The sequence below is a fragment of the Sander lucioperca genome, chromosome 19 (assembly GCF_008315115.2).
Source record: "Sander lucioperca isolate FBNREF2018 chromosome 19, SLUC_FBN_1.2, whole genome shotgun sequence".
Taxonomy (NCBI): domain Eukaryota; kingdom Metazoa; phylum Chordata; class Actinopteri; order Perciformes; family Percidae; genus Sander; species Sander lucioperca.
This window is the reverse complement of record NC_050191.1, coordinates 8,230,391-8,252,926: the sequence shown is the minus strand read 5'-3', so window position 1 is coordinate 8,252,926 and position 22,536 is coordinate 8,230,391. Positions and strand designations below refer to the sequence as shown.

At 39.8% G+C, this 22,536-nt stretch overlaps 2 protein-coding genes and 1 long non-coding RNA gene across 10 annotated transcripts; 2 read left to right on the top strand and 1 right to left on the bottom strand.

Moving 5' to 3' along the window:
- Positions 1-892: 892 nt before the first annotated feature.
- On the top strand, positions 893-6,363 carry LOC116066362 (microtubule-associated protein RP/EB family member 3-like). 2 transcript variants are annotated; one of them, XM_031322395.2, is made up of 6 exons: positions 893-1,013; positions 1,113-1,258; positions 2,475-2,634; positions 5,196-5,332; positions 5,918-6,112; positions 6,165-6,363. In XM_031322395.2, exons 1-5 carry the CDS (start codon positions 893-895, stop codon positions 6,095-6,097), a joined length of 744 nt encoding a protein of 247 aa, XP_031178255.1. In that variant the 3' UTR covers positions 6,098-6,112; positions 6,165-6,363. The 2 variants fall into 2 exon arrangements, with proteins under 2 accessions (XP_031178255.1, XP_031178256.1); XM_031322396.2 differs by having other exon boundaries at positions 6,156-6,363.
- Positions 6,364-8,184: 1,821 nt separating this feature from the next.
- Positions 8,185-21,426, top strand: LOC116066359 (microtubule-associated protein RP/EB family member 3-like). 7 transcript variants are annotated; one of them, XM_035995797.1, is made up of 9 exons: positions 8,185-8,331; positions 10,620-10,675; positions 11,584-11,708; positions 11,820-11,965; positions 12,625-12,784; positions 12,927-12,968; positions 14,550-14,686; positions 15,276-15,425; positions 19,972-21,426. In XM_035995797.1, the coding sequence occupies exons 3-9, from the start codon at positions 11,588-11,590 to the stop codon at positions 20,038-20,040; spliced, it is 825 nt and encodes a 274-aa protein (XP_035851690.1). In that variant the 5' UTR covers positions 8,185-8,331; positions 10,620-10,675; positions 11,584-11,587; the 3' UTR covers positions 20,041-21,426. The 7 variants fall into 7 exon arrangements, with proteins under 7 accessions (XP_035851690.1, XP_035851689.1, XP_031178248.1 ...); XM_035995796.1 differs by having other exon boundaries at positions 10,620-10,688; XM_031322388.2 differs by having other exon boundaries at positions 10,620-10,689; positions 11,581-11,708.
- Positions 17,027-17,457, bottom strand: LOC116066369. Its single transcript, XR_004108939.2, has 2 exons — positions 17,169-17,457; positions 17,027-17,132 (listed from the first exon to the last, which is right to left on the bottom strand). It is a non-coding gene; the product is annotated as an uncharacterized LOC116066369 (long non-coding RNA).
- Positions 21,427-22,536: the final 1,110 nt, after the last annotated feature.

Genomic DNA, 22,536 nt, shown 5'->3' with positions numbered 1-22,536 from the left:
AGTGATTAAAATCATATCAGTTGTGGAAGCTGCTAATGATATTTTGGGGTTAATAACAAAAGCAGATGATATTTATTAAATACTAAATCAGAAGTATGAAGGGTCTCAAAATGGTTAAAGCATTAATGATGTTTTTCATTCTCCAGTGGAATGCTTGATAGCGAATGTTTGTTTTTACATTTTTTGGCCAGGCCATGAAGCAGTCAAGCAAGCAAATCTTGCATATTATTAGACATGATCCTTTATTTAATAGCAGTATTAGCATCAATACTCAAATTTCTTACATTTGTGAAATAATAAAAACTTTAAATGTAAATTGACTACATTTATATAGTGCTTTTCTAGTTTACGACTACTCAAAGTGCTTTAACATAGTACAGGGCCATTCACCATTCTCACACACACATTCGGACCTTGTATGGCCGAGGCTGCCATACAAGGTGCCACCTGCTCATCAGATTCACACACATTCACACACCGATAGCGCAGCATCGGTAGAAAATTGTGGTTCCGTGTCTTTCCCAAGGACACTTCGATATGGGACTGCAGGGCTGTAGACGACCGGTCTACCACCTGAGCCACAGCAGCCCCTAGATAAGCCTTTATTGATCCCCAGAGGCTACATTTTAAAGAAGTTATTGTGCCTCCAGGGGAAACTGCGACCTGAACTTAGCGCCTTATGCTATTTTCCACTGCATGGTATGGCTTGCTTTTGGTTTTCTATTAGCAAACGTTGTGGATAGTAAGTCGAGCACAGCCGTACCACAAATATAGTTGCACACATTAATCAAACTGTAGACTATAAGTATCTATCAGCCTTTTGAAAATCCATCATTCAACTGTTGAATGTGATATCTGTGTGCTTTTGTGTGCGTTATTGTGAATCAGGAGGATGGCGGTGAATGTTTACTCCACCTCAATGACCATTGAGAACCTGAGTCGTCATGACATGCTGGCATGGGTCAACGACTCTCTGCAGCTCCCATACACAAAGATCGAGCAGCTCTGTTCGGGTAAACGCACTCTTTTTTTTTTTTTAAAGATTTTGAGCTTGCAATTCAATTCAAAATGTATATCAAGCTCTAAAAGTAAATGTGTATTTTTCCCCGTAGGTGGTGCTTACTGTCAGTTAATGGACATGCTGTTTCCAGGGTGCATATTAATGAAGAAAGTGAAGTTCAATGCTAAACTGGAACATGAATACATCCACAATTTCAAGGGCTTACAGGCTTCATTCAAGAGAATGAATGTGGACAAGGTGAGAAAACATGCCACACACACACACACACACACACACACACACACACACACACACACACATACACATACATACATACATACATACATATAGACATAATCAGGCTAGATTTGATTAAATAAATCGTCCCCCTGGGTTAACAGAGTTGTTGAAATATGTAAATTGACATAAGAGCCATCAAGAAAGGGTCATTATCGATCCTTTTTCACACTGAGGGCCCTATCTTTCCCAACGCAATTGACTTTGTACACCGATGCATGTATCATTCCTATTTTGTACCCAAAAAATTTTGTAACCCAAATGCCCCAGCAGCAGCACGGGAGAGGAGAGACAGAAGAGCTCCATCGTCTATAGTGAGGTAATCTCAGTCTAATGTTAGACTACATTGCAAAAATATCACCATGCATTCATAACCTCGTGATTCAGTGAGAGTGAGCCCAAAACATCAGAAAGTATGTTTTTGTGACATTTCTTTATTTACATTTTCACAAAAAGAACAATCAAACGTCTCCTTGGCTGTGAACCGCTCCTGGCGTGCGCCCATGGATGTATTAAGAGCGTGCGCCTAGCAAATCCGCCATTATAATAGGAATCCGCTATGGAACAAGTGCGCCTGCTTTTAAAGGGAATGTGAGATAACGCTCTGATTAGTTTATTGGACGTTACGCCCAAACCACACCTATGAGTAATGTAGCTACTTCAGGCCAACCCATTTTAGATTTGCGTCGGGATCCGCCCACAAAGCTACTTGCGTTTGCCGTTTGATACTTGCGTTTCAGATCGTTAAAATAGGGCCCTGAAGCTCTCTGGTCAAAAACACCTCAAACCACATACTGCATACTGTGAAATTATATATAGTTTTTTAATATAGTTGACAAGATATTTTCTTATTTAAATTTTTTTTTTTTTTAAGGTATATCTGTTTTTATTTTGAGAGTAAGAGGAGGGAGAAATTAAACAGTCACACGGGATGTTGTGATTACATGTTCAGCATCTTAAACGTGGCCACAATGCCCCAAAATAATAGTTTTGTAATTATCATGTTATCCTTAGATTTTGTAATTTCAAATAGCGACCCCATTACAGTGCTTTTCTGGCAAGGATTAGCATTTCTTTTAGATCCATATCCAAGGGTTCCCTCCTTTTCTGTTAAAATAATTTATATAGATGATATCAACACCTCATCTCTCGGTCCTCCACTCTCTCCTTCTCTCAGATCATTCCTGTGGAGAGGCTGGTGAAGGGGAAGTTCCAGGACAACTTTGAGTTCCTTCAGTGGTTTAAGAAGTTTTTTGATGCCAACTATGACGGGAAAGATTACGACCCTGTAATGTCACGGCAAGGCCATGAAGGAACACCGCCTCCACCCAACCCAGGTACAATTTACGCACGCACACACGCACTCTTGTCACTATCAGCTGTGTGTGAACTAGGGCTGAATGATTTGGGGGGAAAAAAAATCTAATTGCAATTATTTTTTTATTTTTTATTTTTTTTTCTGCCAGATATTGCGATTACGATTCGATTTGCGATTATTTAAAAAAAGTTTTAGCTAAAGTTCAATATTCACTGTGTAACAGATAAAATATGCCATGGAGCATTATAACATGACTTTCTTATGCAAGAATGAGAACATGGATATAAATTGCCAACAATAAGTGTTTTTCTTTTAATAAGCATGGAACAGTCAAACACAGAACATGTATCACAAAAGCTAAAGTAGTAATAATAATAATAATAATAATAATAATAATAATAATAATAATAATAATAATAAACAATTCCAATAAACAAATATCAGTACTTTCCTGTAAACTGAAATTTCTGATATGCCTCAGTTCAATAGCAGCATCTACATATTGCACCTTCTATGATCATGTTAAATAAAGTAATGAAAAATAAATAAAATCTTTGAATTATGTTAGACCATTGATCTTCAGTTATGTTAGCATCCATATCATTTTCCCAGTTTTCTTTTATTATTGACAATGAGGGACCTTCCATTTCAAATATTGCTATATATAACCTTGACACTGTTCCCTTCACCTCAGGTGGGGTTTCAAGGATTGAATCAAGTGGAGATTTTGGTGGCAGTGAGGGAAATTGGGTGAAGTGATTCTATATATGTATAAAATGTCTCACTTGTAGGTATCTGAAAAAGTTAATAGTTGGTAAAGAAAACTCCTGTCTAACCTGATCAAATGACATGAAAACACCATCTTTATATAGCATCTTGAGATTTAACACTCTGTTTTTAAGCCTCCGAGTAAAAGTATTATCTAATAGAGAGGCTGGGAATAAGTGGTTGGCTGTAATAGGAGAATACACTGACATAGAAACTAGCCCATAATGTTTTCGAAACTGAGACAACATTTTTAAGGAGTGAAGAACTACTGGTTTCTGACAGGTCTGGGGTGAAGGTAAGGAAATAGATGAACACAAAAGAGCTGAAAGTGAGGTTAGACTGCAAGAACTAGACTCAATTTGTGACCAGCCAGGCAAATCCAGGGTGACGTATCCCACCACCAGCACAATAAGCTTTTGATATTAGCAGCCCAGTAATAAATTTGAAAATTTGGTAGAGCCATCCCGCCCTGCATTTTAGGTCTTTGTAGAAACAATTTCCTGATCCTGGGTGTTTTGTTGTTCCAAATAAAAGATGAAATAAGACTGTCAAGCTTTGTAAAGAATGTTTTTGTAAGGAAATATGGGATGCACTGAAACAAAAATAAGAATTTGGGAAGGATATTCATTTTAATTACACTGATTCGCCCAGCCAAAGACAAGGGCATAGTGGACCAGCGGGTGAGATCCTGTTTGGTACGCTCAAAGAATAGGGTAAAATTGGCCTTCAGAAGTTGAGAGTAGGACTTTGTAACACACACACACCAAGATAATTAAATCTATTATTAGTCACTTTGAAAGGAAGAGAGTGAAGTGAGGTCTTACTGGCAACTGTAGTAATCGGTAAGAGCTCGCTTTTTCCAAGGTTGAGTTTGTACCCTGAGAAACTGCCAAAGTCTTTAACAATAGTGATAATATGCAGAATAGATATGAGAGGGTCAGATATATAGAGAAGGACATTGTCAGCATACAAAGAACTTTTGTGTTCCAGATTTGCTCCCTTAGATCCCTTTGATGTCTGTACACTGCCTAATGGTGGCTGCAAGGGACTCATTACCAATGCAAAAAGCAAAAGAGACAGTGGACAACCCTGTCTAGTCTCGCGCTGAAGAGGAAAGTATGGTGAATAAGTGTCATTAGTTCTGACGGAAGCCAGAGGTGAAGTGTACAACAGTTTTACACACGTGTTTTCTTTTGAACTATTATTTTTGTGAGAGTCCCATACAGTAAACAGGAAACATCACTGCCTTTATCGCTGCCACAAGAAAGTTTTAAAACACTACGAGGGTTAAAAACGAAATACAAGCACTGAACTGCCCGGGAGTTTGTGTAATAGCTGAATGTTTCCTGCAACAACAAAGCACTTGCTATGTCTCGCTCATCTCATCTCTTTTCTTTCTCTCTCTCCACCTGTAAAATAAGCTGCCTTCAAGTGCGGTCGGAAACATCAATCTATAAACGATCTGATGGAAAACGGTAATTGTGAAATATAAAGTCTACTTGTGCTTTGTAAGGGGGTTTAAGAAAACAGGACGTCACACAAATGGGCCGTTTCATTGACCCTCCTGCTGCCGCACCACCCTGCGGAAAATAAACGGATCACTTTTTTTTTTTGGTGTGAATGCACACTAAAGCATAAAAAGATGCTTTGGGTCACATTTACACACATATAATGCAAGTAAAGCATGAGCTATTTCAAACCCAGTGTAGAGCACTGCATTGGTTAAAATGAAGCAAATCTGTCAACACAGCCTAAACGCTTCCATCTAAAGTGGAGTGCAGATATATGAATGTGTGTGTTTCTGTTTTCCAGGCCCCATGAGAACATCTCCCACAGCACCAAAGAGTGTTCCTCCCCCCCAGAGGCAGACCAACACAGCACCAGCCCGCAGGACAACTCCCGTGACCCGCAATGGAGGAGACGCTGAGCTTCTAGAGCTCAACCAGCAGGTACCTGGTTAACTGCTTTGATCTGTTCAGCCATTTCTAAAAAAACACCCTGTAGTTTCCCATCATGGCACCCCACCAAGGTATCAGTGCAGGTGTCTCATTAAATTGCATGATTGATGGTACCCTTCAATGTTCATGAGTTTCTCAAAATTGCACCGTGACACTCATTTCACATTGAGAGCTCTTTGTAGCACAAGCAACGTCATGTTGACAATACCAAATGGGTCCCTGTTGACCCAACACTGCTCTCTCATAATGATTGAACCACACAAGGTCCCTGTGCCCGGTCTGTCTGGCTGACTCAACACATTATTGTCACATTGTTACAGAGTGTTGATCATTTTAAGGTATGTTAATAGGATAAATGAAGTAGCTTAACAACGAATAATACATTCTAGTGCCTTTTTTAAAGCTTTGTTTGATGCTGTAATACAACAGCTGCCCTTCCAAAGACTCTTTTGTTACTGTTAAGTGCGCATTGTTATTGATTCTATATTACAGTATACAGTAACCCTTCAGCTGTTTATCTGTTATATATTTGTCTCATACCCACAAGCTGTTTGACCGGCCTCTCTCTGTTCCTAGCTGCTGGATCTGAAGCTGACTGTAGACGGACTGGAGAAGGAGAGGGACTTCTACTTTGGAAAGCTGAGTGACATTGAGCTTCTCTGCCGCGAAAGTGAAAGCCAAGTCATCAGCAAAATCATGGATGTAGTCCTGTCATGGAAGCGTGGTATTTATAGACCTTGCCAAGTACTACTGTAAAAGACTGAAAAGAAGGTTTCTTGAAGGGAAGAGTAAGTGATTTAAGGTTTACAGTGGGGATAACAAGAAGGAAAAACTTTCTGTTTCTTTGCTGCTGATAATACAGAACACAAGAATAATGCTTGATTTACATCAATAAAGTTGAATGCAGTGCCTTCTCATACACTGGAGAGATCACTTAGAGCTTTCTGAGTGAAAACAGAAGCTGCTAAAAAACACCAGGGGCCTCATTTGTCAAAATGTGCATAAAACAAGCGTAAATCCGTGCGTAATAGATTTCCCATAGGCATAAGAAAGATTTAATTCAATTTAAAATGAGCATGAACAGGCTCATTTACATAAAGAAAAAGTGATGTATCCTCAATAACAGCTCCATGAAGTGTTTGAGTGTCTTTCTGCTTATTGTTGTGCTTTTACAGCCCACAGCTTTACTGTTTCGGTTCACTCTCGTTGCTCTGTTTCCTAAACTCACCGTATGTACACAGAGCCCTTCCAGCTCCAATCGACAGACAGACAAAGTTAGTAACTAGCCAGTGAAGAAAGTGGAATATTGAGCAGCTAAGGAGATGAAGAGGAGTTTTCCCTCAGGACCTGGTGGAGGCCGAAACAGCGTTAGGAGAGTGAAAATAGGACTTAGATTAACCATTAATGCAGCTTTAATGACTAACTAAGTTCTTACTAGCTGATTGTCTTATTTTGTTTACAAGTTCCAGATGGAGTCTGGAGATGATGTGGGGTAGCCTACTTACCGTTTACATCTTACTTTTTACGCTTCAGGCTGTTGCAGCTAGGTCAGGGGAGAGACTGGATGACACTAGGTGGTACAGCCTGAGACATGCACAATAAAAAAAATTGCCTTCTGCATTTTTGTTATGCTTTTCTCTCCATTGTACCGAACCGTGAAGTCTGAACCGAACCGTGACTTCAGTGTACCGTTCGACCCCTACTGTATACTGTACTTGATAACATAAATGCTGGCCTATATGTACTATAATATGCATACTAAAATAAAAAGAATGAAATGAAAAAAATAGTAGAAAATTGAAAAGAGATGTGCAGCACAAATGAGGTTGCAGCTGCAACACATGAATGACTGAAAGTGGAGGGTAGCAATGACATTACAAGCATTGAAAGGTGCATCTGCATGAGAAGCCTTGGCTCCCTGATAAAATAAAAAAGTAAAGTAGAGATTAAGTAACAAAATAACTAATTACAAGGCAAAAATCCTTGCAAAGCATAGTAAAATAAATACATAACAGTAAAGTTGTATCTGCGGTAGCCTGCTGTGCTGAATCATATGACCTGAATATAAAGCTGACGTTAAACATACACTGAAATACATTGAACTACTTAAGTAAGTAAAAGTACCTCAAAATAACAGATTACAAATTACAAAAGTACAGTACTTGAGTACATTGACTTAGTTACTTTACATTACTGACTTTGGATACATTTAGGTTATAACACTTAAGAACATTTTGAAATTCAAGAGTATTTTTTTAATTTGGTATTTCTACTTTTACTTAAGTTAAGGATCTGAATACCTCTTCCACCACTATATGGCTCAAGTTAATCCTTCATGGCCGCTCATGGCGATGCAAATTTGCATTTCTTAGGATGGCGAAGGCATGACCCGCCCTGCTGTGTCTCTGATTGGCTTTGGTATTCTTCAATTTCCATTCAATTCGAAGTGGCTTTAATAGCATGAAAGTTTTAATAACAATGTTGCCAAAGCATCACAATACAATGTGTCCATATTTTCGGACAATACACAATAAACAGTATAATGCGCATTAACACAAAATTAAGATTGATTTATATTAATTATGTACACAGTATATGTTGTGTGTATTTGTGTCTTACCCATAGGTCTTACCAATGAAGGTATTACGAGAACTTACCCTAACTCTAACCAATTTCACTCCTCATGCCTAAATCCAACCAAGCCAACCAACCAAGGCAACGAGTACTAGCCAATCAGAGGCAGAGTAGGGCGGGTCATGCCTTTTCCGTCCTAGGAAATCGCAGATTTGCCATCGGGACACCAGTTTCACTAGTAGTTCACAAGTTATGAGAGAATTCTGCAACTGCCCTGCGCATGCGCACTGCTCCAGCAGCTTAGGTGGGAGTGAGGCCAGTCTTTGCTAAGGCAACAGTCGGGCGTATAGCAACAGAAGCCCATCATCAGACACAACGACAACGGGGCGGCAGTGAGAGCAACGCGTCGCACTTCAGTGAGTAATATTAACTCAACTTAACTTAAATGAATGAAATCTGTTGATTTAACTGCTTGTTTTATTTACGTCTCACATAAAGGTGCTCGTGTCGTCCCGTAACGTTAGCTGACAGTTATTATGTCATTGATAATGTGCGTATGTGTTATCCAAAAGGCCTTCAGAGGTAACGTTAGGCTGGGGAAAAAAGTCTCGTCTCAGTTACACATGGATATATTTTAGTTCGCTAATGTCGCTGCGGTGAAATTGAAATTTGGTGAAAAGTCTCTCAATTCAACAACAATCAGCCAGTCGCAACCGACGTTAGCAGTGTGAGCTTAGAAGCTAGCCTCATGACCAAACAGTCCCACAGTGGCAGCAGTGGCTGTCGCACCGACCGCGGCTGGAACGGTAACTGTCAAAACACTTCGGTTGACCCATGAAACCAACTGGATATGAGATGAATATAAGAAAGAAAAAAGCACAAAGTAGCCTACTCTCAACCTGAGGCTATTTACTTGGGGTTAAATTAAATGTATTTTATGTGATAATAAATTAATAAAGTAAACGAGGCTCACTTAAAAATACTGCATGGCGTTCATCAGTTATTATTAGGATATAGCTACATCCTATATATATTCTCATTTTGTAAACCTGAAATGTGATCAGCAGTCAACATGTTTTCTAACTGCTGCTACTCAATAATATGTTGGTCAGATGTGCTTTTAAAAAACATTTATTATTTGGAAAACAACACAATACATAGTAACACCTTTCTGACATGTGCAATAATGGGGACATTATGTACAACATTATGGACATAAATAATCATTGAAAATTTTGAATTAACCATATACCCTTAATTGTACTTGAGATTTAATTTGTACATACATATCTATCTATGTATATGCATCTTACTAAGAAGCAACTTGAGATAAGAGCAACTTATAATCATACCTAAACATTGTTTATATTTTGGCACTGTGTATATTTTGTGGTTCCTTGGATTTTGTGTGTTTATTGATATTTTTATATTCGCACTCTTGCTGTGACAATGCTGTGATTGTTAAAGACCTGTGGAATGACCTGACCCTGTAAAAGTTTTGACATGTTCTGGAAACAGGGTATGTAGCTAAGTTGGGAAAAGTCCAGGTTTAGGGTTGCACTCTTACATTAAGGTCTAATCATCCATCTTAATATAAATAAGTGACACATCAAGCTGATGTTGTTTGTCTGTAAGTCACAGAGGGCTGCAACTAATGGTTATATTCATTATCAATATATCTATTCATTATTTGGTCTTTAACAAACAGGAAATTTGTCTTTACAAGTGCGAGTCCTCAGTGATGTCTTTAAACATCTTGTTTTATTATCATTTAAAACAAACTAGAGCAGGATATCTATACGTTTTAGAAGCTGGAACAGCATATTTTTGTTTAGAAAATAAATGAATTAATCATTTCAACAATTGTTTCTCCCTTACTGATAACTATTTAACGAAAAAGTAAGTTAACCGCTAGCAGCTATTGGTTGTAGTGCCACTGTCACTGTGGGTTAATTTGCTATTATTGGACTGTTTGTCTTTCACATAAAGAGGTCTTCGTGACCAGATAGATGGTTGTTTAAATGTGTGTGTAGTTTGCTTCATATGTGGACGAGGCAGTCGGGCAGCAACATAAACTCCAGAATGAACAGGCCTTTAGTGACATTTTTGCATTTTCTAACCTTTCAAACTAGTCAAAATAGATTTCTGGGCTCAGAGGACACAGTGGCATAACCTGCATATTCACCAGCCACAACCAGAGCAGCTGCGTTCTGGTGGACGGTGTTGATTTGAATGCAGTCCGTTCACAGGAAATGCCTTGTGATTGTTGGATTTTTTCCTTATCTCAAGCTGTCAGTGTGATGAAATGTAGCGGTGTGGATTTTTTTATGCGTGTTGGATCCTTTCGTTGGTGATCTCAACTGCCTTTGTGCACCATGATGGGTTACAGCTTGTTCAACCTAGGCTAAAAGGATTAACTGAGGCAGAGATTAGTGAGATAACTATGACTGGCTGCTAGTTTTTCTGTGGTGTTTATCTTTGTAACCTCGTGGGGGAGCTCTTGAGCAGGACACCTACTAAACCACTCTGACCATTTGATAGAAATGCAGGTGTAGAGGAAGTTATGTTTAAAGGGGATATACAAAGACAAGATTCAGGTTTTAAGAATTACCATTAAAATAACTTTGAAGTATGATTATCTTTAGGGTGCACGATGAATGGTAGCAACACCGATATCTCACATGATTCTGGATTTTGTCTTCAGGTCTTTTTGTAAGGTGGTCCACCACCACAACCATTTAAACAGCTCACACCAAACAGGTGAGTAAAGTGTGTGTGTGTGTGTGTGTGTGTGTGTGTGTGTGTGTGTGTGTGTGTGTGTGTGTTTTTACATTTTTTGGCCTGGCCATGAAGCAGTCAAGCAAGCAAATCTTGCATATTATTAGACATGATACTTTATTTAATAGCAGTATTAGCTTTAAATACTCAAGTTTCTTAGATTTGTAAAATAATAAAAACTTTAAATGTTTAATTTACGACTACTCAAATCGCTTTAACATAGTACAGGGCCATTCACCATTCACACCATTATTTTAATTTATTATTTTATAACATTGCATTATATACATTGCGTGCTAATGGACTTTTTAATGCACTTTTTAAGTTTAGTTTAACCGTTAATGGATGGGTTGGCTGTAAAACTGAATTGCACCTGTGGGGACTAATAAAGTTATCTGAATCTGAATCCGAACACACACACACATTTGGATCTTGTATGGCCGAGGCTGCCACACAAGGTGCCATCTGCTCATCAGATAAACATTCACACACCGATCGGTAGAAAATCGTGGTTCCGTGTCTTTCCCAAGGACACTTCGATATGGGACTGCAGGGCTGTAGACGACCGGTCTACCACCTGAGCCACAGCAGCCCCTAGATAAGCCTTTATTGATCCCCAGAGGCTACATTTTAAAGAAGTTATTGTGCCTCCAGGGGAAACTGCGACCTGAACTTAGTGCCTTATGCTATTTTCCACTGCATGGTATGGCTTGCTTTTGGTTTTCCATTAGCAACTGTGTGGATAGTAAGTCAAGCACAGCCGTACCACAAATATAGTTGCACACATTAATCAAACTGTAGACTATAAGTATCTATCAGCCTCCTGAAATCCATCATTCAACTGTTGAATGTGATATCTGTGTGCTTTTGTGTGCGTTATTGTGAATCAGGAGGATGGCGGTGAATGTTTACTCCACCTCAATGACCATTGAGAACCTGAGTCGTCATGACATGCTGGCATGGGTCAACGACTCTCTGCAGCTCCCATACACAAAGATCGAGCAGCTCTGTTCGGGTAAACGCACTCTTTTTTTTTTTTTTTTTTTCTTTTTTAAGATTTTGAGCTTGCAAATCAATTCAAAATGTATCTCAAGCTCTAAAAATAAATGTATATTTTTCCCCGTAGGTGGTGCTTACTGTCAGTTAATGGACATGCTGTTTCCAGGGTGCATATTAATGAAGAAAGTGAAATTCAATGCTAAACTGGAACATGAATACATCCACAATTTCAAGGGCTTACAGGCTTCATTCAAGAGAATGAATGTGGACAAGGTGAGAAAACACGAACACGAACACACACACACACACACACACACACACACACACACACACACACACACACACAAACACAAACATGCACATAATCAGGCTAGATTTGATTAAAAAAATCGTCCCCCTGGGTTAACAGAGTTGTTGAAATATGTAAATTGACATAAGAGCCATCAAGAAAGGGTCATTATCAATCCTACTTCACACTGAAGCTCTCTGGTCAAAGACATCTCAAACCACATAATGCATACTGTAGCTGTTGAGTTACAAAATAAATTATATATAGTTTTTTTAATATAGTTGACAAGATATTTTCTTGTTTTAAATTTTTTTTTAAGGTATATCTGTTTTTATTTTGAGAGTAAGAGGAGGGAGAAAGGCAACAATAGTCACACGGGATGTTGTGATTACATGTTCAGCATCTTAAACGTGGCCACAATGCCCCAAAATAATAGTTTGTAATTATCATGTTATCCTTAGATTTTGTCATTTCAAATAGCGACCCTTTGATCACAAACTGTCCCCATTGCGGTGCTTTTCTGGCAAGGATTAGCATTTCTTTTAGATCCATATCCAAGGGTTCCCTCCTTTTCTGTTAAAATAATTTATATAGATGATATCAACACCTCATCTCTCGGTCCTCCACTCTCTCCTTCTCTCAGATCATTCCTGTGGAGAGGCTGGTGAAGGGGAAGTTCCAGGACAACTTTGAGTTCCTTCAGTGGTTTAAGAAGTTTTTTGATGCCAACTATGACGGGAAAGATTACGACCCTGTAATGTCACGGCAAGGCCATGAAGGAACACCGCCTCCACCCAACCCAGGTACCACACACACACACACACACACACACACACACACACACACACACACACACACACGTCACTATCAGCTGTGTGTGAACTCAAAGGCTTCATTTCACTGCTGTCACCTCTTCATGCAAACAAATCCCCACCTCTAACCCAGGTGAACCCATTCTTCACAAACTGAAAAGAGCCTCCCGCTCAGGTAACATCCCCTGCATCGAGCTTGTGCGTGTGTGTGCGCTTGTGTTGCAGAGTGTCTTCCATTCCACCTCCATTCGAACTTTGAGTTACTTGGTTAATGGATTGGTCTATTCTGGCTGGTTGTGGGTGGTATAAGGGACTCTGTAATTGTGCAAGATACAACAAACATAACATAAATGTTTAATAGTTTTACACAATCTCACCCTGACTCTCCAAAAGCAGCCTTGTACACTTTACAAGATACCCTACTTTCACTTTTGTGCCAATCAAAATTTGGAATTGCTGCATCTAAATAAGTGGCAGAAGAGGGAACAACAAATATATGTGCCTCGCAATTGTCAACGTCAAAATCTAAAACGATACACTACACAAACATTGCTGGCAGTAGGGCTGGGCGATATGGAGAAAATCAAATATCACGATATTTTTGACCAAATGCCTCGATATCGATACCACAACTATATTGTAGTGTTGACTATTGGTGCTTTCACAAAATATTTACACAATGAGATTTTTGATAAATAATCATCAGTAATGTGGATATAATGACTAAGTGGGTAAAGGCAAATAATAGAACAGTTACAACAGTCTGGTAAGTTCAGAAAACGACATCACTTTATTGTAATGCAGCCTTTAAAACCAGGAAAAGACACTTATGCCATATTACGATATTACGATATCCAAAATCTAAGACGATATCTAGTCTTATATCACGATATCGATATAATATCGATATATTGCCCAGCTCTAGCTGGCAGTGATGGGAAGTATACATGTTTGCAGTAAATGGGCTACAACCTGCAATAATAGAATTGTTCTAATACAATTAAAGCACACTGCAAAGTCATCCTGATAAGGATGAATCTGTGCGTGTTTGTGCATGTGTTTTCTGTGAGTCCCGTACAGTAAACAGGAAACATCACTGCCTTTATCGCTGCCACAAGAAAGTTTTAAAACACTACGAGGGTTAAAAATGAAATACAAGCACTGAACTGCCCGGGAGTTTGTGTAATAGCTGAATGTTTCCTGCAACAACAAAGCACTCGCTATGTCTCGCTCATCTCATCTCTTTTCTTTCTCTCTCTCCATCTGTGAAAAAAGCTGCCTTCAAGTGCGGTCAGAAACGTTGAAATCTATAAACGATCGGATCACTTTTTTTTGGTGTGATTGCACACTAAAGCATAAAAAGATGCTTTGGGTCACATTTACACACATATAATGCAAGTAAAGCATGAGCTATTTCTTTTTTTTTTTTTTTTTTTTTTAAGATTATTTTTTGGGGGCTTTTCCCTTTTATTATGAATTAAGTGACAGAGGATAGACATGAAAGGGGGAGAGAGATGGGGGACGACACGCAGCAAATGGCAGCAGGTCGGATTTGAACCCGCGCTGCTGCAAAGGACTCAGCCTACATGGGGCGCACGCTCTTACTGGGTGAGCTAGAGGTCGCCCCAGCATGAGCTATTTCAAACCCAGTGTAGAGCACTGCATTGGTTAAAATGAAGCAAATCTGTCAACACAGCCTAAACGCTTCCATCTAAACAAGTGCAGATATATGAATGTGTGTGTTTCTGTTTTCCAGGCCCCATGAGAACATCTCCCACAGCACCAAAGAGTGTTCCTCCCCCCCAGAGGCAGACCAACACAGCACCAGCCCGCAGGACAACTCCCGTGACCCGCAATGGAGGAGACGCTGAGCTTCTAGAGCTCAACCAGCAGGTACCAACTGCTTTGATCTGTTCAGCCATTTCTAAAAAAACACCCTGTAGTTTCCCATCATGGCACCCCACCAAGGCATCAGTGCAGGTGTCTCATTAAATTGCATGATTGATGGTACCCTTCAATGTTCATGAGTTTCTCAAAATTGCACCGTGACACTCATTTCACATTGAGAGCTCTTTGTAGCACAAGCAACGTCATGTTGACAATACCAAATGGGTCCCTGTTGACCCAACACTGCTCTCTCATAATGATTGAACCACACAAGGTCCCTGTGCCCGGTCTGTCTGGCTGACTCAACACATTATTGTCACATTGTTACAGAGTGTTGATCATTTTAAGGTATGTTAATAGGATAAATGAAGTAGCTTAACAACGAATAATACATTCTAGTGCCTTTTTTAAAGCTTTGTTTGATGCTGTAATACAACAGCTGCCCTTCCAAAGACTCGTTTGTTACTGTTGTTAAGTGCGCATTGTTATTGATTCTATATTACAGTATACAGTAACCCTTCAGCTGTTTATCTGTTGTTGTTATATATTTGTCTCATACCCTCAAGCTGTTTGACCGGCCTCTCTCTGTTCCTAGCTGCTGGATCTGAAGCTGACTGTAGACGGACTGGAGAAGGAGAGGGACTTCTACTTTGGAAAGCTGAGAGACATTGAGCTTCTCTGCCAGGAAAGTGAAAGTGACAGCCAAGTCATCAGCAAAATCATGGATGTATTGTACGCTACAGAGGTAAACACAAACATATCACACACACGGAGCACATACATCAGGGCGGAAGATTTTACACTTTTACAATGTTTACTTGCATCGAGGTACCCGCCGGGTCTTAAAAGTATTTAAAAAAGCATTGAATTTGATATTTTCAAAATAAGGCCTTAAAAGTATTGAATTTCATTTACAAAGTTCTTTAAAAAATGTCTTGTCCTTTCGTAGGATAAAATAAATACCATATCGTCATAAATAAATGTTTTTGTGTTTGTGTGTAACGTTAGAATTTACTCTGTTTGGTGTGACTTGGTTGTTATACGACAGGTACTGTTTATGTCAGTGTTTTGGGGCGATTGAGGCTCAGGAGGTAAAGTGGCCGTCTAGCGGAAGGTCGGTGGTTGGATCCCTGCTCTCACATGTCAAAGTGTCCTTGGGCAAGATGCTGAACCCCAAATGCTCCCGTTGGCATCGGTGTGTGAATGTGCATGAATGTTTAACTGCTGAGCAGGTGGCACCTTGTGTGGCAGCCTCGGCCACCAGTGAATAAAAGTGTGTGTGAATGATGCCTGTAGTGGAGAGGGCTTTGAGTGGCCGCTAAGACTAGAAAAGTGCTATATAAATGCAGTCCATTTGCCGTGGAGTGTGTGCAAGCTCTATGGTTCGAATCAGTCAGTTTTAAGGAAAGAAAACATCTCTCTGTGGCGGGTGGATAGTGCCACTTGAAGGATTACCAGGAAAAGGAGAAGTCTACCTTCCCGTTGCCTCTGTACCGTGTGGATTTTTGAATGGATTTGATTGGGACTGCAGACGAGAGACCTGCAGGAAACTTGACGGCAAGTGCATGGAAATTACGTCTACCAGCGGCGGCGTGACGGAAGCGTATGTTCGAATTTTACCGTACAAATATACAACTAAGCACATCTGAACTAGGTACGTCACCTTACATCGTCACTAGGTACGTCGCCACCTGTACACCATCGTCAGTGTGACTTTTCCCCCCACCTTTATTGATTGAATTCAAGTCATTCAATATATGTTTTGTATATGTTAAAATGTCCTTATTGTTGTGTAGATTGGGAACTATGTTCTCTCTGAGAACTGTGCATAGCCTGCAGAATGCTCATTGTTAGATTCACATGTTGTTGGTGTTCTTGTCCCTATTGTTGCAGCGGACATTAAAATTCCAATGAAGAAGATGTGCCGAGCTTTCACTTACCCACAACCTGAAAGTAGTTCTATTAGGCCTACAGCAACTAACTATCAAGTTAACAGGGGTGGGTCAGATTACTTTGAAATGTAGTCAGTTACTGAATGTAAATTACATGACCTTTTTTGTCAATAGTAACGTAATTTATGACATATTCAGCATTGCATTACAGTTGGTCAAATCAAATTCCACTTACAAAAACTGCATTGGCACAAACTACAGGTGTACTGTGTGTATTCTACAACATGTGAGATTCTGTTTCTTTTGTGTAAGGTTTTGTTGGTGCTGTTCTTTAATTAAAAGGCCACATGGAGGACTTTGCTCTTGTAACACAAGAGGAGCACTTACTCAAAATGTTCATCTTCCATTTTTCACATTTTCGATAAACCATTAATAAAAAGCTAAATATTTAAAATAACGGTATGTAATCAAGTATGTAATCAGGAAATCCTTGACAATGTTACTATAATCTAATTGCACAAATGTAATCTGGGCTGATTATAGTTACTTATTTTTGTAATCTGATTAAGTACTCCTGATTACATGTAATCCATTACTATCCAACCCTGCAAATTTATCATTAAAGCTAAGTGTAAGTGACCACAATACAGTGATATTCATGCTTGTAAAGTTTGCGTTATTCACTATATTTGTTATATTGCTTTTATTTGGTTATTTCCCCACAAGAGGCAACAATGTAGTTAAATTGTAGTTATTTGTGTATGATAATGTTGAGTTTACTTGATGTGTTTGCTAACTTTCTGGTGCTAATGAATTACTAATGAAAGTAATGTAGTGCTAATGGAGTTTTAATGTATTATTTTGCCTTTTGTACTTCTCTGTTTAGACTTACGTCGGTGTTGAGTGTAAGACAGCAAATTAAACATCTTCAGACCATCAGTTAAAGTTTTTTATTTTAGTCTTGACGCTACCAGCACACTGTTTATAACATCAGACAAAAGTCATGAGGGACTCGTCCTCAACTTATTTTTATCACTCTACATGTCATGTTGTTATTGCTCATAATATTAAGCTTCAACCCATGATTCTATACCATTAAATACACAACTGCAGACAAACGTACTGGGTTAATGCAGAGGTGGGGTACAGGTCACTTAAGCTATACAATTTTTATGCTGTTTTCACACTGGTCGCAAAGAGAATATTCGCATCGTGTTACTCGTGGGAGTCAGATGGCGGGATCATATTGGAATAATTTGTGTTTACTTGCGTTACTCGCGCTGGTGTAGGGCTGTAGGCACGGCCAACGTTTCTTTCCGTCATCATTTTTGCTAAAACAACTGCTTTGTATCTGTTGTGGAAGTCCCAGATAGGTCGGAAAATCAGACAGCGTTGTGTCTGGATTCATAACATCATCCGGAGGAGCTAACAGCTCGGAGAATTTTACTGCCTGCTCCAGGAAGTAAAGTTGCGTCTGGATGACTGCCGCTTCCAGCGCCTCTTGAGGTAAAGGTTTTGCTGTGATTTTAATTGCAATAAACGGATCAAAAGTATGCCCAAAAAAAACTACATGATGATGCTGATTTGTAGAAAGTCTGAATTCATACTTTGCCAGGTCTGTCCACAAGACAACAAGCAAACAACTCTTACAACGCTTGTTACCTGAATGGAGTTAGGATCGATGATGGCAATGCTAACATTGTAGCTGCTCCATCGCCACAACAACAGACAAAGATTTTTTTAGAATGTACCAGGTATTTCAACTTCCTCGCTTACATTTCTCCAAGCAATCTCTTTTTTTCGTGCAGCCTTGTCCTGAGGAAACGTGGGTCTTAAGTTTGGCCTTAAAAGTGTCTACAGAGGGGGGAACACTTGATTGAAAAAGGTAAACTGTTCCAAGCTTCGGGGCGGCTACTGCGTATGCACGATTGCCCCTTACTCCGCCTAGCCTCAGGGACAGTTAGGAGCAGCTGGTCTGAGGATCTGAGAGATCTGGGTTGGAAAGGGGGCAGAGGAGCTCAATTATATACTGGGGCACCAAGATGTGTAAAGCTTTAAAAACAAATAAGAGCCTTGAACTCAGTCATATAGTTGGACCGATACTCCAGGATCCAGCCAAGTCTTGGCGAAAGGACACCACAGCTCCCGAAATCCTGCTGAAAACCAACGCGGGCACGGAGGCCATCCAGCTCACCGTCCAACGCCTGCACACTGGCCAGCAGGATGCCCAGCAGAGAAGATTGCGGCCTCTGTTCAATTCCTCCACGCTTGCCTTGGTGACCCCTATGATGTAGAGATGGAGATGTATGCAGCAATGGTCTTGCTTGTCCACGTAGTCGGTATCATAGCTATAGATTGTAGCTGATAGCCATCTTCACCGTTTCCACTGTGTTTACTCTAATCTTTACATTTGAAGACCTTGACTGGCCCAGCTAGTAGAGTCAGCAGGAGACTGCTGAGTTGATTTCCTTGAGTTGATGCTGATGAGCGACTCGTAGTCATAGGATAAAGATGTTAGATGTAGAGATGTGTAGAGAAGTTAGAGATGGTCTTGCTAGCTGGAGCTCATCTCCACCTTCACTCCAATGTTTACATTTGATAACCTTGGCTGGCCAGGTTAGCAGAGTGGGCAGGAGACTGGCAAGCTGATTTCCCTATTATTATCCTAGCATACATTATGATAAATTTAGCGGGACTGGAGAGGTCTGCGCCTTCTAGCACACTTCTAGGAGGCGAACCACTGGAGGATGCTACCCTGGATATCGACCTGGCATTCGAGACAGTCTCTCGAAGGCGAAGCTAATGTCTAGTAGTCTATTAGTGTGGCTAATTATCAGTCACGAGACAGCAGTAGATTGTTGAAGACTTTAAGTAGAGCTGGCTTCATGCTGGGGCGTGACCTGAACCCTGACTGGACTGAAATTTCTCCATAATATTGTTGTTTTTTTAGACTGTTCTCCTTAGTCCATCACAGCATTTTGCATTGAATTTTTGCTGTATAGACCTTTTTCACGGCAGACATGTTGACATGTCATAGTAGGATAAGCACAGGTGTATTCAAAACCATTAATGATGGCTGCATTCCACTTAGGAGAGGCCCTGGTATTGTTCATGCTGACTCACTGAAATAGCTTACTGGGACACTTGATGGAATTGAGCCATCGTTAAGGTTATCAATTTCAGCTGTGCTTTTCCTACTATGACAAGTCAAAATGTCTGCTGTGAAAAAGGTCCATTGGGCCCAAGCACTGCAGAATTGTGTAATGTGGCCAGGAGGGGGACGTCTGAAATGTGACATAGACATATTTAAACACAAGAAAAAGGAGACGTTATCAATAACACCAACAAACGTTATGACTTCTCATCCTGACGTACACTGACCTCAGCCTTCTTTCGCAGGACGGATTTGCACCACCAGACGACGAGGAAATTGAGGAAGGGGGAGAGCGAGACCAGGAGGAGTTCTGAACTGTTCTTCCTCTCTTCATCATTCTCCCCCCACCTCTCACCCTTTAACCTACCTGATAATTATTGTCATAATCCCCCTCTTTTCCCCCTTTTATTTAATTATTTCCCTTACTTCTCCCATCTTGTCTGCGACTGTCCTGTTCCATGATGACTTTGTTGCACAGCCTCGCTTCCCAAACTCTTACGAAAGACACTTAACCCAGACCTGTCTTGACTAGGGCCCAGCAGCCTGCCTTGGCTCACTCGACTTGCTCTGACCAGTTACCAAAGGGGACAGCTGCACTGCAGGGCTGGTTTAGCCTGCTAAAAATGTTTAGCTTAATAACAATGAGATAGATCACAGCTTGAAACCAACAGTGCTATCTGTTTTGTTAAGAGGAAGGTCACTTTCTCTCACCATGCACTTTGATTGGTGACTGCACACAGATGCACCCATTCACCAGGGTTCTCTGAAGAGTTTATATATGAAACTGCAATGTTTTCCCCACAATGTGACTAAATTTGACAAGGTGAGATTATAAATGGTGTCAAGTCCCATAGGAGAAGGGCCTGCACGTATATTTTGATCTTATTGCATATGATGACACGTGAACGTACATTTGGCCCCCCTATATCACAGACTTTGAACTGCTCACATGTACAAGCATAAAGAAGTCATCATTCCCGAGGTGAGAACATCACACAGTCTGCTTTTAGTCATGAAGGTGTCCCACCAGAGAGGGTTTGCTCATGACTGTTTTGACAGCTTGTTTAAGAGACAGCATGATGTATTTATGTTTCTATTTATTTATCTTTTTTTTTGAATCTGCAACGGTTTTTAAGTGGTTTTGGATTTCTTGCACTCAATGTAGCAAAACAAACCGACTGAAATGATCCAAAAATGCCAACATGCAGTGAAGATACAGAAAGATGCAATTTTATATTTTGTAGATTTGTTTTAAAGAGGTTTGTTTTTTATTTGCATTGAATTCCTCAGAGGTGTCAGTGTAAGAGTTATTTATCAGGCTTTGAATTCTATGAATGAACAAATGTTAAAAAAAAGGAAAAAAAATGTAAGAAGACTTCTTAGACGGACACTACTAAATACTAATGTTTGACTGTGTTAATTGAGTTAAACATTTTAGCTGCTATCATTATTCTTCAGTTGCCGTATTTAATTGAGTTTCGTTGCAAAGCGTTCAAACGCCGCAGTGGGCTGCCAAGGAACTATTGGTGTGTTTTATTGTGATTGAAAGCCAGACTGAGTGTGATTGACAGTAGTTCCAGTCTGAGAGAACAAACATCAAACCCTCTCTCACCGTTTGTTGCCATGGCAGCCATGTGATAAACTTACTGCAGTTACTGCTGGAATGAAATAAAGCTCTGATGTTCAAGAAAAGTAACAAACCTTTTTGTTGGCTGTGCTTTTTGCCATGTTGCTGCTGTATTTATCAGGAGCAGTATTCTATAATTCCCCATGCAAATCACATCACAAACATGCATATAGTGTAACCATAGCGATGTTAAGTCTTGTGTTGACTTCAGGTCACACTGGCCCGTTTTTAAATTTTTGTTTTATATCAGAAAATATTGGACGTAGAAATAAGCGCTGAAAATGTGTAGAAGAAAAATTTAAAAATTTAAAACGTTGGAAAAAGCAAAAACAAATTGTGAAAAAAAAGGCGTCACAAATGTCAGAAAAGTGTTTTTTTCAAGGTTGAAGGGAAGACAACACAAGGGTTAAGTCTTGCAATTATGTTTCAGAGAAATGATTTGTACTTGAAAACATATTTTAGGACCAAGAGAGAGATGTATTGCTTAGGAAACGAGTACAATTGACTTGCAAAAGATTAACATATTGACCCAGTAGGTTGTCCTCTGTGGTCAGTGGTTAAGCCTCCACTCATATTGAATAGAGGTCTTGAAAGAGATCCAGGAGGTTTGTGCCAAACACTAAGTGCCTCTTTTGAGAGACACTGAAGCCAAAATCCCCGTCTGTTCCACAGACGGCAGCCAGACAGAAAACTGCAGAAGGCCCAATGGTTTAACTAGACCTGGCACTCATCAAAGATAGAGCCAACAGCAGAGCGCTGACAGGGATGATTTCTAGTGTAGTTCAAAACTCCCAATGGAAACTACAACCTGCTCTCCATCATTAATCTTCTTGCTACTGTTTGTGATATCCTGTTCACATCTCAGATCTGGTTTATATCAGGAATAGACTTTACAGGTCTTTTACATTTCTGTCCAGAGTTTCCTTGTTTTGCTTATTGATGCTAAAATATGTTATTTTCAGAACAGCTTTGGGTTCATAAAAAGTCATGTACCTTGTGCTTGGTCAGGGCTAATTGTATTAATATCCAAATGTTAGCCCTTTATTGAACTTTTGGCCATCTTTTAAAACAAAAACAAACTCCTGACTTTTTGTTGACTCAGTCTCAATTTGAAATGATAAACACATTTTACATTTACAGTGCAAACATCCACACAGTCACGTTTTATTATAGCCTAGTTAAC